Here is a 15212-nt window from a genome sequence, read left to right as displayed (position 1 = left end):
CAATGTTATACAACGCCCTGCTGCTCCTACTGGGAACCCTTCTCCTTCTTTTGTCCCCACCCCTTTATATGGACCTGAGTCTGCACGTTAGACCTGCTGCTGCTGAGCTGTTATCACTCCATCCAGTGTGGATGAGAGGAGCTTCTACAAGTGCATCTGAGCTTAACATAGCTATATTACAATCTGAGGTGTTATAATTAAGACAGATCTTGAGCAAAGTGCTGTACAGGAGATGGGAAAAGCTGCCAGTGAGTAAACACGGCTCATGCACTGTCTGAAAATAAAATAAAATGAAATGCTATTAAGGTTTGATTTTCTACTGACAGTCTCCAAGAAATGAAAACAGATGCTGCGCTGACCAGAAAGATCCACAGTCAGCGGTATATGTAGTGTATCTCTGACAGGGAGTTAGAGAGGGAAGAAGGTGTGTTATTCTATACAGGCAGAAATCCAACCTCAGCAGAATGCAAAGGGAGTACTTGTATGTACTTTCTATCTGTCATGTGTTTTCCTTGCTGCTACAAGTTGAAGTTCAGGGATGGAAAAAGTATCAGATCCTTTACTTAAATACAGATATACTATTGTCCATAATACTCCATTACAAGTATAAGTCCTGAAAAAAACAAACAGCAAACAGCAATAACATTGTAAGTGGTAAAATTACTGAACATGGTATTGAACATTTAACCTTGAGTGTTTCCTAAATTAATAAAGGTGATTTAGGCCTTTTAACAGACTTTTCAGTGTCATTAGAGTACTGATATGCCTATTTGTCTGTGTGATATCTACATTTTCTTTTTTGGTTTGTCTAGGACACATCTTGGGGATTTCAGAGTGGCACTGGGTGTGGATTTAATGTTTTGGCTTCATATCGCAATAAATTCCAGAAGTCTGAAATGAAAACAAATGTCCCACATTAGGCTAATTCACCCTAAGAGCATTTTTATGTTATAGTTCGTCAATGTGGGGCCATAGAAGTACTTAGGTACAGTGAGTAAACTTAGTTACGTTCCACCACAGCAAGTTGTATGTAAAACATTTAATCAATCCAACATTGTAAAACACAAAGTAAAGTAAAGTGCTTATCACCAAGATCACAATGCTATTCAAAACCTGTATGTTTCTCACCATAGTACATCACTAATTGTCTGACATTAAGTATTTGTATATCAAATAAAGGCGAAGGTAGGGCATTGTTTTGAAATCATATTGGACTGTGGAGCACAAAAGGATATGAACAAATGTTGTCTTAAAAGCAGAGTGGGCAGGTTAGAATACAGCAGACCTATCTGTATATAAAAAACAAAATGAAGCAAATATTCCTCGGTTTCAGCTTCACAAAATGTGAATATATTTCTGTTTTTCTTCTCTTCTGTGATTGTAAACTGAATATCTTTGGGTTTTTGACTATTGGTTGGACACACGGACATTTTATAGACAAAACAATTAATCATTAATTGAGAAAATAATCTTTAGATTCATTGATAATGAAAATAATTGTTTTTTTTCTTTATCATTTGTCCAAGGAGGTCATCAGATTGGGACACTCAAGACTGGCCACGGGTTGTGTGGGACCAAAGTGCCACCACCTGGTACAAAATGGTACATCTCCAATTATAAATGAAATATGCTTTTCAGTTTAAAGTACACATATGTTAAGTATAAATAGAACTCTTTCACTTTTTTAAATGAAAATGATAATTATTGGTCAAATGCATACAGTTTACCTGAGCTTAAATAGAATGAAAATGACAATAGGTGCAACAGTTATGTTGCATGGTAAATATGGAAATAGTTTATTTGAGAACTATTGGAGCACAATTTAACCTGTTGATAATAAAATGATGAGTTATACATTTAGATTTAGTCAGTTGTGGAAGAAGTATTCAGAACCTTTGCTTAAGTAAAAGTAGTAATACCACAGTGTAACAGAGTATGTTTACACTGGGGTAGTACACAGTGTAAACATACTCTGTTACAAGTAAAAATCCTGCATTCAAAATCTTACTTGAGTAAATGTACAAACGCATTAGAATCAAAATATACTTAAAGTATTAAAGGTAAAAGTATTTATTATTATGCATAATGGCCCATGTCAGAATAATATATATTACATTGTTGGATTATAATTATTGATGCATTACTGTATACATCACATTAACATTGCAGCTGGTTATGGTGTGGCAAATTTAAATACGTAACTGCTGGGCAGCTTTATCTACGAAAATAGATCATAATGTATTAGTTGATTCTGGTTATTAATGCAAAATATAAATATTTAAAGTAACTAAAGCTGTCAGATGCAGTAAAATGTTAAAAATGTTAAATAGGAACAGTGCAATATGTTAAATTTGGACAGTGCAATACGTTGCATCTGTGTAATATTGGGCTATTGTCTGTGCAATATGGGCAAGATGGTAGACGGTGCAGTGCACTGTCTGGGGTGCAATACCTGCCATGGTGTGTGTGATAGTATGTGCCATTATGTACGTGGACTGTGTATGTGTTGAAACATCTGTTTCTGTGGACTGTTTCCCTGTCTTGTGTGGAATTGTTTATTATTGTTGTTGATGCTGTTTTAATTTAGTGTTTGTAACTGCAGTTCAAACACTGGCTGGTATTGAGAGTGTATGAGAGAGTGCAGAAGAAGCAGAAAATGGAAATACTCAGGTACAGTAGAAGTACCTCAAAATTGTACTTAAGTACAGTAGTAAATGTACTCAGACCACCGAGGTGCACCACAGAACGCCACAGGAGGTCTTTCCTACCAGTGGCCATCAGACTTTATAAGTCCTCCCCCTTCTGCAGGAAGGACAGCTGAAAACACTGAGAACAAATATAATATCAATATCATGTGCAATACTACTTTTTACATTCTCATGTGCAATATCACTGTTCATTGTGTGCAATATTACTTATTTTTCTGTTTGTTAGCTTACTTAACCTTTTTTATTTTACTTATCTTATCTTATTTACTCATTTTACTAAATGTATCTTACTTAATTGTTATTCTATTAGGCACTGGTGCTATAAATATTATTTGTTTGTTTTAAACACTTGTATTTTATACATTTGAACTTGTTGTAATTTTGTTGTACAATTGAGCAATCTCTGGCACAAGAATTTCCTTCGGGATTAATAAAGTTCTATCTTATCTTATCTTATCTTATCTTACATTTCACCACTGGATTTAGTCCAGGAAAAATTTCCCCATGGGGACAATAAAAGTATATCTTATCTTATCTATCTTATCTTAAAAAGTGTAATATTTCCCTCTGAGATATAGTGGAGTATAAATATGAAGAAGCAGAAAATGGAAATACTCAGGTACAGTAGAAGCACCTCAAAATGTAACTTTTTCCAATTCAATTCAATTTGCTTTATTGGCATGACTGTCAGGTGAACAATATTTCCAAAGCATCAATTCAATAATAAGTCAAAATAAAAAAAGAACAAAATAAAAACAAAAACATATATATACATATATACAATTCATTAAGCAAATTACAATATATAGATATTTAAAAAGAACATGCATGTACAGTAAATGGAAGAAAACAATAAAGAAGTAATTAATGTTTGTTGTGTCAATAAAACAAACAAACAAATAAAAAACAATTAATAACAATACTGTACTTAAGTACAGTAGTAAATGTACTTAGTTGCATTCCACCACTGGATTTAGTCCAGGAAAAATTTCACCATGGGGACAATAAAAGTATATCTTATCTTATCTATCTAATCTTAAAAAGTATAATATTTCCCTCTGAGATATAGTGGAGTATAAATATGAAGAAGCAGAAAATGGAAATACTCAGGTACAGTAGAATTACCTGACAGTAGTAAATGTACTTAGTTACATTCCACATCTGGATTTAGTCCAGTTTCCAGCAGCAGTCCAGTCTTCCATTGATGTACAGATGCTAGTGTCGAGGGAGGCGGGACTTCCGCTCCGCACCGGATGACGCGGCACCAGAGCACCAATCAGATGCTCTGATCTTGTTTCCCGTTTTTAAACCTCGCACATGCGCATTTCATTTTAAAAATGGCGGCCGTGCAGGGTGGTCTGGGCGACGCGGTGGAAGAAAAAGACATAAAAACGGAACCGGCGAGCGACGGCTGCGGGAATAACAATGCAACCGACGGAAGACTGCTCTCCACGTCCCCCGGCTCCGGTGCTGCGGCTGGGGGTAACAAACCCGCGGCAGGAGCAGCAGCAGCAGCTCCGGAGGACCAGCAGACGCTGCTGGCGGTGCTGCAGTTCCTCAGGAAGAACAAACTCACCGAGTCCGTGGAGATCCTGCGTCGTGAAGCGGGATTACCGGAGGACTCACCGGACCTGAAGGCGGGTGATTCCTCCGGTGCAGGCTCTGGAGCTGCAGCGGGCGGTGTGGAGGCAGAAGGCGGCGATGCGAGCTCTCTGCTCAGCCGGGTGACCAGCTCATCCTCCGCTGTAGTCCCGCCGCCAACTAAAGGTCCATATCACGCTACTGCTGCTTTACTGTGTGAATACAAACTGTTTCCTGTTAATATCACATCAGCTACCTCCTCCTTAGATAACACCTGTCATCTACATGACTACAGAGGAACTACAGTCCTGCTCTCAGGGACCAGAAACACACAAACTACAGTATGCAGGAAAGTTTCACTAAAGTAGCAGGGATGCTGAGGGGTAGTTAATCTGGTATAAACATAAAGAAATGCAAGAAAATATAAATAAATGAGGATGAAACATGTTAATTATGTACATAATGCAACAATATAAACACAATATATGTAAAGAAATATAACTAAGTAACTAAAGGTCTGATATTAAGGCTACTGTTGCTTTATTGTGTGAATACAAACTGTTTCCTGTTAATATCACATCAACTACAAGTTAGAAGTATCTCCTCCATAGATCATACCTGTCATTTATATGACTATAGAGGTACAGTCCTGCTCTCAGTGATCAGAAAACTACAATATGTTGAAAAAGTTTCACAAAAGTAGGGATGCTGTGGGGTAGTTGCTCTGGTATAATAAACATAAAGAAATGTAAGAAAATAGAAATAAAGGAGTATGAAATGTTAATTATATACATAATGTTCCAATATGTACATAATGCATCAATATCAACACAATATATGTAAATAAATATAACTAATTAATACAATTGAGAATATAAGAAATATGTACATATATTTGTTTAAAACGTGCAATATATATATAACATATAACCACAGTGCAAATAAGTAAACACAAAATGCTGAGAAGTGGGATGTATAAGTGTGTTAAATAAAAAATGCCACAATGGTTTAAATAAGAATTAAATAAGAATATTTCTTGAAATGTACAGTATATAAACTAAAGGTCCAATATTAAGGCTACTGTTGTTTTATTGCGTGAATCCAAACGTTTCCTGTTAATATCACATCAACTACAAGTTAGAAGTGTTCCTCCATAGATATAATACCTCTCATTTATATGACTATAGAGGTACTACAATCCTGCTCTCAGTGACCAGAAATACACAAACTACAATATGATGAAAAAGTTTCACAAAAGTAGCAACACATAGTGTGTTGCAGGGATGCGTGGGGTAGTTGTTCTGGTATAAACGTAAAGAAATGTAAGAAAATAGAAATAAAGGAGGATGAAACATGTAAATTATTTGCGCAATGCAACAATATAAACACAATTTTATTTGTATTTAACCTTTTTTTTAACCGGGTAGTACTCATTAAGATTAAGAATCTCTTTTGCAAGAGAGACCTGGCCAAGACAGCAGCATTTTTTCAATATCTGTAAAGGAATATAACTAAGTAATACAATTAAATATAAGAAATATGTACAAATATTTGTATAAAACGTGCAATATATATAACATATAACCACAGTGCAAATAAGTAAACACAAAATGCTGAGAAGTGGGATCTATAAGTGTGTTAAATATAAAATGCCACAATGGTTTAAATAAGAATTAAATGTACAGTATATATTTTTGAAAGCTAAGCAATACAATTAACGACTATTTTCCCAGTCAAATGAGCAAGTACGTATATGCACTTCAGTGTAATTGCAAGTGAAGATACAAAACCATCTGTGCTTCTCAGACATGCCAGTCATAACAATGTCAAGACAGTGGAGAAAGTCTGACTCTGTTGTCATGGAGATGGCTAAGGCTAATGTCACCATGTCATCTCTCAGGTTTAAAAGATGTGTATTATAAAGCCATGTTATTTTCTTTCTTTACCTAAATTACAATTAAAGGTGCTATTAATAACATTGATAACATTTAACCACTAGATGTCTCATTTCCCCCCCCCCCGTTCCATTGCATTTACTTCACAACAAGTGGTTGCCAACTTGATCGCTGAGAGACACAGAGATACCACGTCATACCAACGTCGTTTTACTGTTGTCTCACAAGCCTTGTTAGAAGTATAATAATATTTTTTTCAGGAAAGGCCATATCTTTATTCGTCACATTTCTAAAAGCTCTGTGGATGTATTATTTATTTTTAAATATTCGTCTACATAAAATTGTTATCAATAAGACCTTTAAAGTAATCTTTTTTTTTTAAAAACTGAATACAATATTGTTGGTAAAAGCTTAGTTTAGAGCGCTCATCTGTTCTTCTTCAACAGCTACTACTGGGGAGGATCAGCCAGACGTGAACGTGGTGCTGTCGGCTTACAGCCAGCAGGGAGACCCAAAGCTGTACCCGGTTTACTACAGCGGCCTGAAGAGGTTCATAGAATCGGTTTTGGACTGTCACCGAGCAGAGCTGTCCCAGGTCTTCTACCCGCTGTTTGTGCACATGTATCTGGAACTGGTGTACAACAATCACGAAAGTGAGGCCAAGGCGTTCTTTGACAAGTGAGTTTCCTTCACATATCATACGCCCTTCCAACTATAAACAGTATAAACTTGATTGTGTTTTTTCGTAGCATTAAATCCTGCACTGTTGATAGCCTACCTCTTTCTCCATCTCAGGTTCACTGGCGATCAAGAGTGTTACTACGAAGACGACTTGCTTGTTTTGTCCAGCTTGTCCAAGAGGGAGCACATGAGAGGCAACGAGACCCTAATGGACTTCCGCACCAGCAAGTTCGTCCTGCGTATCTCCCGGGACTCCTACCAGCTGCTGAAGAGGCACCTGCAGGAGCGCCAGAACAACCAGATCTGGAACATCATACAAGAGCACCTCTACATTGACATCTTCGATGGCATGCCGCGCAGCAAGAGCCAGATCGACGCCATGTCTGGCAGCTTGGCAGGAGAGGCCAAGCGAGAGGCCAATAAGGCTAAGGTGTGATTTACGCACCAACACACACACACATACGATGTGTTTTCTTAACAACTGTTGAATTTGTGGCATGTTCTGGTTTTATTACCCTTCAATCAGGTTTACTATGGACTGCTGAAGGAGCCAGAAATTGAGCTGCCTCTTGATGACGAGGATGAGGAGGCAGAGAATGAGGAGGGTAAACCCAAGAAGAAGAAACCCAAAAAGGACAGCATGGGCTCCAAGAGCAAGAAGCAGGATCCTAATGCACCTCAACAGACTAGGTAAAGTTTTTTGACACACCGGTGTATAGCTCTGAACACCCACTGCCGGTCCGTTGGTTTTGTCTTCATCACCTAATGCTGTACGGCCAGAACAGTATGAGTCATTAGAAGTTAGCTGCAGCGTTGGGGGACATTTCAGTTCGAAATGATTGCATGAATTTAATTTCAAGTGACTTATCCACACAAAGCACAGACAGTTAATGGTGTCGCAAACGTCCAAGTCTTTATTTATTACTTTTAATAAGACTGTATAAAATCCAGATGATGAAAAAATAAAACAATGTGTCAGGACTTGAGAGGTCAAGAAGCCACAGGCTTTTACAACAGACCTCCCCTCAACTTAAGGAGAAAAACAAACTATAACAAAAAAGGAGAAAAAAAAAAGATGACAACAACAAAAAAAGAAAATTAAGCTAACATAATTTTGAAAAATAGTGACAACAAGAAGCTACAAAAAAAGCCAACCAATCAGTAGACAACAATCCAATAAAAACCAAGAAATACGTGAAAAACAATACAGGGAAAAACAAGAATATAGAAAAAAAAAAAAAGTAATATATATATATATATATATATATATATGTATATATATATATATATATATATATATACATATATATATATATATATATATATATATATATATATACAGTATATATAGTATAGTATAATATGAATGAATTTGGGAATTAAATTTGAAGAAGTTGCTAAACGATGATGGTAGAGAAAAAGGCAAGAGCAAATATTTATATATGAACACACATATCTGATGAATATTTATGTCATACACTGAAAGAATGTTCAGTTTCCTGAACTGAGGCCTCGTCACAATTTGAGAAAGTTGACAATCTTACAAATCGTTTTTGCAGCAAATAAAGATTGGAGGGGTATGTATTTGCCCAAACAATATTACATAAATCAAATAGGGATAAATCATGGAATAATATAAAGTTAATAAACAAGAGATATTTATGAAGCTTTGTGGTTTGCTGATGATCCCCTGTGACTTCACAGTTTTGTTATGAATAAAATGAATGTTTTTTCCAATTTAGTTTCTCATCTACTGACACTCTCATAATCTTTAACATAACTCCTTGCCACAAATATTATCAATTAATCAATCAGACTTAATTTGTATAGCACCTTTCATACAAATCAAATGTAACACAAAATTCTGCACAAAATACAACCCCCCCATCAATAATAACAGCATTCAATAAAAAATAGAAACTAGCATAAATCTCATCAATTTACTGTAAGTAAACACCAGAGGCAGGATCAAAAACTCTAACTTGGTAAACCAACATATTACAATAAGCAAAACAGACTAGAATACATGAATAGATAAATAAATAAAGTTATATAAAAGGCCAGACTAAAGAGGTGAAATACAATAAATAATTAGACTGATAAATAAATAAATACCACTAATTTAAAAGATAGACTAAAAGGGTAAAATAAAATAAATAATTAGACTGATAAATAAATAAATAAATAAAAAAATAAAACCCAGTTAAAAGCCAGACTAAAAAGATAGGTTTTAAGTTTGCTTTTAGAAATATCAACCTTCTCTGCTGCCCTCAGGTACTCAGGAAGGCTGTTCCAGAGGCGTGGACCATAGTAATAAAATAAATTATATAATGATAAAATTTGACTTTTTAATATTAAATGAGAGCTTATTGATTTAAAACCAACATGCAACTCTTACAACATACATATTTCAATGTTTAAAAGAGACTCATATTCAGTTATGTACTTGCAAACTGTTTGTGGAGCCACCAGTCAGCTGACACGGTGTGTTGTTGTTCAGGATCCCTCTTCCAGAACTAAAGGATTCAGACAAGCTGGACAAGATCATGTACATGAAGGAGGCCACCAAGAGGATCCGCCTGGGACCAGATAACCTGCCCTCCATCTGCTTCTACTCTTTTCTCAATGCTTACCAGGTAATAACTCATAAACAAGCCAGTGGTAGAGATGTGACCTATAGGAGAGTCATCTCTAAGTCTTCTCCTCTTTTCGCCCTGCAGGGTCTGACTGCAGTGGACTTCACAGATGACTCCAGCCTGATCGCAGGAGGCTTCGCTGACTCCACAGTACGGGTGTGGAGCGTCACGCCGAAAAAGCTCCGCAAGGTCAAGTCCTCAGCAGGTACAGTGCGCGACTGTGACCAACGCAACCCGGCTTGATGTTATTCTGACTTTCTATAACACATTTTTTTTTTTCTTTTCTCTCTCTCAAGACTTGAATCTGATCGACAAAGAGTCGGACGATGTGCTGGAGAGGATCATGGATGAGAGGACGGCCAGTGAGTCAAAGATCCTCTATGGACACAGTGGCCCGGTGTATGGCATCAGCTTCAGTCCAGACAGGTATCATCATAATAATATCTTTATCTATATAGCACTTATCAAAACAAAGTTACAAAGTGCTTGATACAGGAAGCAAAGAACACATTAAACATAACATAGCAACTATGCAATAATGTTCACGCAGATTTGTTTTAACGCCGCTAATTTATTTAACGCATTAACGCAACTTGCGATTTTTAGGTTGTAGAGGGCTCAGTTTTAATGCTAGAGTGAAGATACTGGTATCATATGAAACAAGAAAACCTAAGAAATCTATTGGTACCAACCATGTCACACTAGCTTGTCTTGTAGCTTGCTAAATAATGCTCCAAACTTCATGTTTACTAAACTTATTTGGGCTGCCTTAGACCATAGGAATAACATGTATGAATTTTAAAAATGGGCGTAGTTCAGACAGGTACCCAGTAGATGGCAGTATTTGAATGTTTGTGTTGCTGGAGCCAATAACAAGAATTTCTGTTTTGGTTAAGTTCAATTGAAGAAAATTCTCATACATCCAGTTTCTTACATCTACTAGGCACTCCTGTAAAAAAAAAAAAAAAAAAAAAAACTCTGCTTACTGAGGTCAGTTGGCTTATACAATCATTTAATTGTTTATTTTTACAGCTTACATTATTATTGTCAGCCTGTGCACTCACGATAACAGTTTAAACATGTATAGGGGATTAAAAAAAATATGAATTATGATAATTAGGGCAAGTAGCAGGGTGGTGTTGATGAAGAGTATTTAAAAAAAGGCACATATTGGAGAGACCCCTTCTTTGTGTGCATCTAAACATAACTCAAGTAATACTTGTTGACCTTCTCGTTTTGCCTTTCAGAAACTACTTGTTGTCAAGTTCTGAAGATGGTACCGTCAGGCTGTGGAGTCTCCAAACATTTACTTGTCTGGTGGGCTACAAAGGCCACAATTACCCAGTGTGGGACACCCACTTTTCCCCTCATGGGTACTATTTTGTCTCCGGGGGACATGACAGAGTTGCCCGGTAAGAAACTGTCCTTCCGTATTCTTCTGTGAACAGAGGAAAACACACTGCAGCAGCCATGTCTATACAGATGTCCGTCATTGTTCCATGTTGTGCTTCCTCTCAACAGTCTGTGGGCAACAGATCACTACCAGCCTCTGCGGATGTTTTCCGGTCACCTAGCTGATGTCACTTGCGTCCGCTTCCACCCCAACTCCAATTATGTGGCCACGGGATCTTCTGATCGCACCATCCGGCTCTGGGATGTCCTGAGCGGGAACTGTGTCCGCATCTTCACGGGTCACAAGGTCAGACGAGTCACCAGAGCAGCGCCCTGATCTGGGGCCCTCATTTATTTATAAGCGTTGCGTTTGCACAAAGAAGAGCTTTAAATGTGCGTACATTTATATAAGGAAATTGCACACTGGTAGGCATATGCACTATTTTATAAATCAGAATATTTTTTTGTACGTGGTGTGGATTCTCCGCAGTTTTATAAACGAGGCCACTGATCTGTGGTTTCCCATTCAGCCGTAGGGGCCATATCTTGATAGCCAAATCTGTTGTCTAAAGGTAATGAAATTAAGCATTTTCAAGCTCAAACAAAAGGATCACTAGGGTTACATTTAGTTTGGTATCGGCATAGTAGGGAATCAGTTAGTTTAGTATGACGCACACATCAGCAAATATTGTGACGTGATTGTTATCAAATATTAAAACTACGTTAATGCCGATGAGAAAAAATTAAGCAAGCCAATTTAACATTAAATGTGCTGTATACACACATATGTATACGTTTACTTGGAGAATTTCCTTTATACCCATAGAGTTAAAGATGCTTAAGATCCACAGATGTACTGTATACTGCTGCAGAGACCACTACTGAGCCAGTCTTTTAACTCTATCCTCCAGGGGCCTATCCATGCGCTGTCTTTCTCTCCCAATGGGAAGTTCTTGGCTTCAGGAGCCACTGATAGCAGAGTTCTCCTGTGGGACATCGGTCACGGGCTGATGATTGGAGAGCTTAAAGGCCACACAGACGCCATCTACTCCCTCCGGTTCAGCAGAGACGGAGAGATCCTCGCCTCTGGTGGGTGACCTACAGCATCTCTTAATGTGACAGCAAATGAATATCTCTTATTAACACTAACTGAACACATTTTTAGCCACATTTCTTTCACTTTAAAATCTGATATAACCCTTGCGGTCTTTATTTATCTGTTGGTTTCAATGTATTCACATGCAGATTTGTGTGGCTGAAATTATACTATCAGTGATAGTGTTTCACCTTGTCATTCTAGGCTCCATGGACAACACGGTTCGTCTGTGGAATGCTACGAAAGCGTTCGATGATTTAGAGACTGATGATTTCACAGCAGCTACAGGACACGTGCATTTACAAGATAACTCCCAGGAGCTTCTGCTGGGAACCTACATGTCTAAATCCACACCTGTCACACACCTTCACTTCACCCGCAGGAACCTGCTGCTGGCCGCTGGGGCCTACAATCCATGAGACATTATTGAATTATGAGAAAAATAATCTACAGAAACTTGAAATTAAGCAAACATCTGGTCCTCACAGGTAACTGGAGAGGTTTGTGGTGCAGTTGGAGTAAAACAAAACTGTATTAACAAATGAGCTCTGGTGAGAATCTAGCTGTGAATGAAAATTAAAAAAATTAGGTTAGCCGACTCCTGTTCCGGCCCTCAGTCTGACGGATTCGGGGCCCACAAATCAAGCTGATCTATTGCAGATATCTCTTCACAGTGCCATTGTTGATTGAGGAATGTTTTTTTAAAAATCACTGCCACGAGTACAGCTTTGTTCAACATGTGGCTGACACATCTGTATCATAGTATTTTATACTGGTGTACACTGTAAATAAAACAAACATGTTTTTTTAATGTTTTGGACATAAACACTCTTTATTGTTAACATAGGGAAACCAAACAGTCATTTTATTACAAGCATGTCCAGCTGCTTTCTCCACGATGGTCAAAATGGACACCTGTAAGGAGATGATGAGGGCCTTGAGTTAATTGAATTGACCAATACTTTCCAAGAGTGCAATGGATTTGGAAACTAGTAGGATGGAGAGACTTTAATGCACTTACATGATCACTTTTCTGTGACGGCGGCCTGTTTCTTGGGCTTCAATTTGAAGAAAAGGCCAATGGCTAGTATGCTGGCATATGTGGCCAAAACACACTAAAGAAAAAAACAAGGAAGCATGATGAGACATTCAAAGAGGCATGACAGTTTTAGCCTGCAAAGCATGAAAATGCTGTTTATATATATTTAAGGCCCTGTTCAGACCTGGTATTAACATGCATCCTGAGTGATTGGATCACAAGTGGACAGCTCTAAGTACAGGTGTGAACGCACTCAAGACGCATTGTGATCCGATCGCTCAGACCACATTTAGAGGTGGTCTGGGCCACATATGGCCACATTCTTTTAGCAGCGTGAATGTGTCCTGGGCCACATTAAGGACCGCCTACACAACTGACATCCCACTGGGATCCACGGAGTCTCTGCGCTCCTCAGGTGTATAGACAGGTAGACGCGAGCGCTTGTCTCATCCCCGGCTCTGAAGCTCTGTACCTCGCTGTTTCCTGGCAAAGGCAGCGGTGTCCGCGGCACGGAGGTAGCCAGTACAATACCCTTATATTTTGATCTTAATAAAGTGTACCCAAATTCACAAATATGTAAGATATTACTACTGACATTCCTGTAATATTACGTCACAACCTCTGCTGTATCAGCCATGTGTATACTACGTGTTTATTTGCGTATAGAGCAGGGAAGTGAGATCCGGTCACTCAAGACGCATGTGGAGACCCATTCTAATGTCAGGTGTGAACAGATGTACTTAAAGCTGTCCACTTGGGATCGGATCACTCAGGACGCATGTTAATGCCAGGTCTGAACAGAGCCTAAGTAACACACAACTCACATTCCTCCGTCCTGTGATTGTGTATGCATTGAAGTACTTTGCAAACCCAGTGAACTGGTGGGTTCCGGCGTCGTGTCCTCCCATGATGGATTGATAATGGTCCTATAAAAAGGAGAACACAGGTGATTGAGTGATTAATAATAGATCATACGAGCAAGTTCATTCTTGACCTTAGGATCAGTATGTGTGACAAAAAAATCTGGAAACGATTAGTCGACTGACAGAAAATTGATTGCCACTTTTTAAGTGAATTAAGATTTTCTTAAGTCTTTTTGTAATCTTCTATGATAGTAACTTGAATATCTTTGGGACTGCTGGTCAGACAAAGCAAGAACTTTGAAGATGTCACCTTGGGGACCTGGGAAACTCATATTTCACTATAATAACCGAGAAATAATCAGCTTAATGAAAAAATCTCCAGTTTAACTACTAAGAGGACCTTACAGTTCTTATTAGCTATTATGTAGTCATATTTCTTTATATTAATCTTGTCTCTAGGTGGAGGTTTCAGATAAGCCCAGTGGGGTTTTTGCCTCTTCCTGCACTATTTATTATTCATTTTCTTTTGTTATGTTGTATAGTCTTAAATTGTGCAAAACAAAAACAAATTAGTCACACAGCATATTATTATATCAATGCACCATGTTGACATCTCCTGACAGGAAGGAGTGTGGGGGAAAATCAAAGACATTAATGTTAAAAGAAATACTTAAAAGTAGCACAAAAACAACTTTCTTGCATTAGTAAACTACTGAATTTATTAAGGTTATTATATAAGAGAGTGGGCAGCTTTAATGGTGGTTAGCTTGACATGCTACTACCATCAAATTCAGCTAATGTGTCAAGACATTTAACAACATGCATAACATAACATTTTAACTGTCAAGTCAATTCAATCACAATGTGATTGACCAATGCACTAATAGTGTGCATTTCATTCAGACTGACTTTCATCTGTCAGCAGCTGCAGAGCTTGTTAGCTAAGCATGCATGCTAGGTTAGCCTGCTAGCTAGTTACATGTTCAGAGCTCTATCTATATAGTCCTTTATTACAGAGGCGTTTTAAAGATATCATGGGTAACCTATTACTCAATGTTGTTGTTAAACCTAAAGTGAAAGGTGTTGTATGTGTCTAAACGTGCTGTGACTTACCTTTAGTTCACACTCGACCCTGAGCAGACAGAGAGAGACAGAGACAGTCAGGTGTCCTTCAGCAGAGGCCGCAATGCTAAATGCCCTGGGAAGTCCCGCCTACTCTCAGCCGTCCAACAAGTGTGTCCTTATTGGTCCAAAATGATGTCACTCAAAGTTTAGGGTCTACAACGAGCGCTGATTGGCTGAACTTAATGTCAGTCATTCT

General features: G+C 37.9%; 2 protein-coding genes across 2 annotated transcripts; one reads left to right on the top strand and one right to left on the bottom strand.

Moving 5' to 3' along the window:
* The first annotated feature begins 3991 nt into the window (after positions 1-3991).
* On the top strand, positions 3992-12798 carry taf5 (TAF5 RNA polymerase II, TATA box binding protein (TBP)-associated factor). The gene is made up of 11 exons (XM_037762599.1): positions 3992-4475; positions 6631-6862; positions 6980-7295; positions 7392-7555; positions 9366-9501; positions 9586-9706; positions 9798-9927; positions 10749-10913; positions 11023-11200; positions 11805-11982; positions 12194-12798. The coding sequence occupies exons 1-11, from the start codon at positions 4046-4048 to the stop codon at positions 12406-12408; spliced, it is 2265 nt and encodes a 754-aa protein (XP_037618527.1). The 5' UTR covers positions 3992-4045; the 3' UTR covers positions 12409-12798.
* Positions 12792-15152, bottom strand: atp5md (ATP synthase membrane subunit DAPIT). The gene is made up of 4 exons (XM_037762958.1): positions 15005-15152; positions 13853-13954; positions 13011-13104; positions 12792-12904 (listed from the first exon to the last, which is right to left on the bottom strand). The coding sequence occupies exons 2-3, from the start codon at positions 13934-13936 to the stop codon at positions 13015-13017; spliced, it is 174 nt and encodes a 57-aa protein (XP_037618886.1). The 5' UTR covers positions 13937-13954; positions 15005-15152; the 3' UTR covers positions 12792-12904; positions 13011-13014.
* Between the last annotated feature and the right edge of the window lie 60 nt (positions 15153-15212).

The sequence above is a fragment of the Sebastes umbrosus genome, chromosome 3, assembly GCF_015220745.1.
Source record: "Sebastes umbrosus isolate fSebUmb1 chromosome 3, fSebUmb1.pri, whole genome shotgun sequence".
NCBI lineage: Eukaryota > Metazoa > Chordata > Actinopteri > Perciformes > Sebastidae > Sebastes > Sebastes umbrosus.
This window is presented reverse-complemented; position numbering and strand designations above follow the sequence as displayed.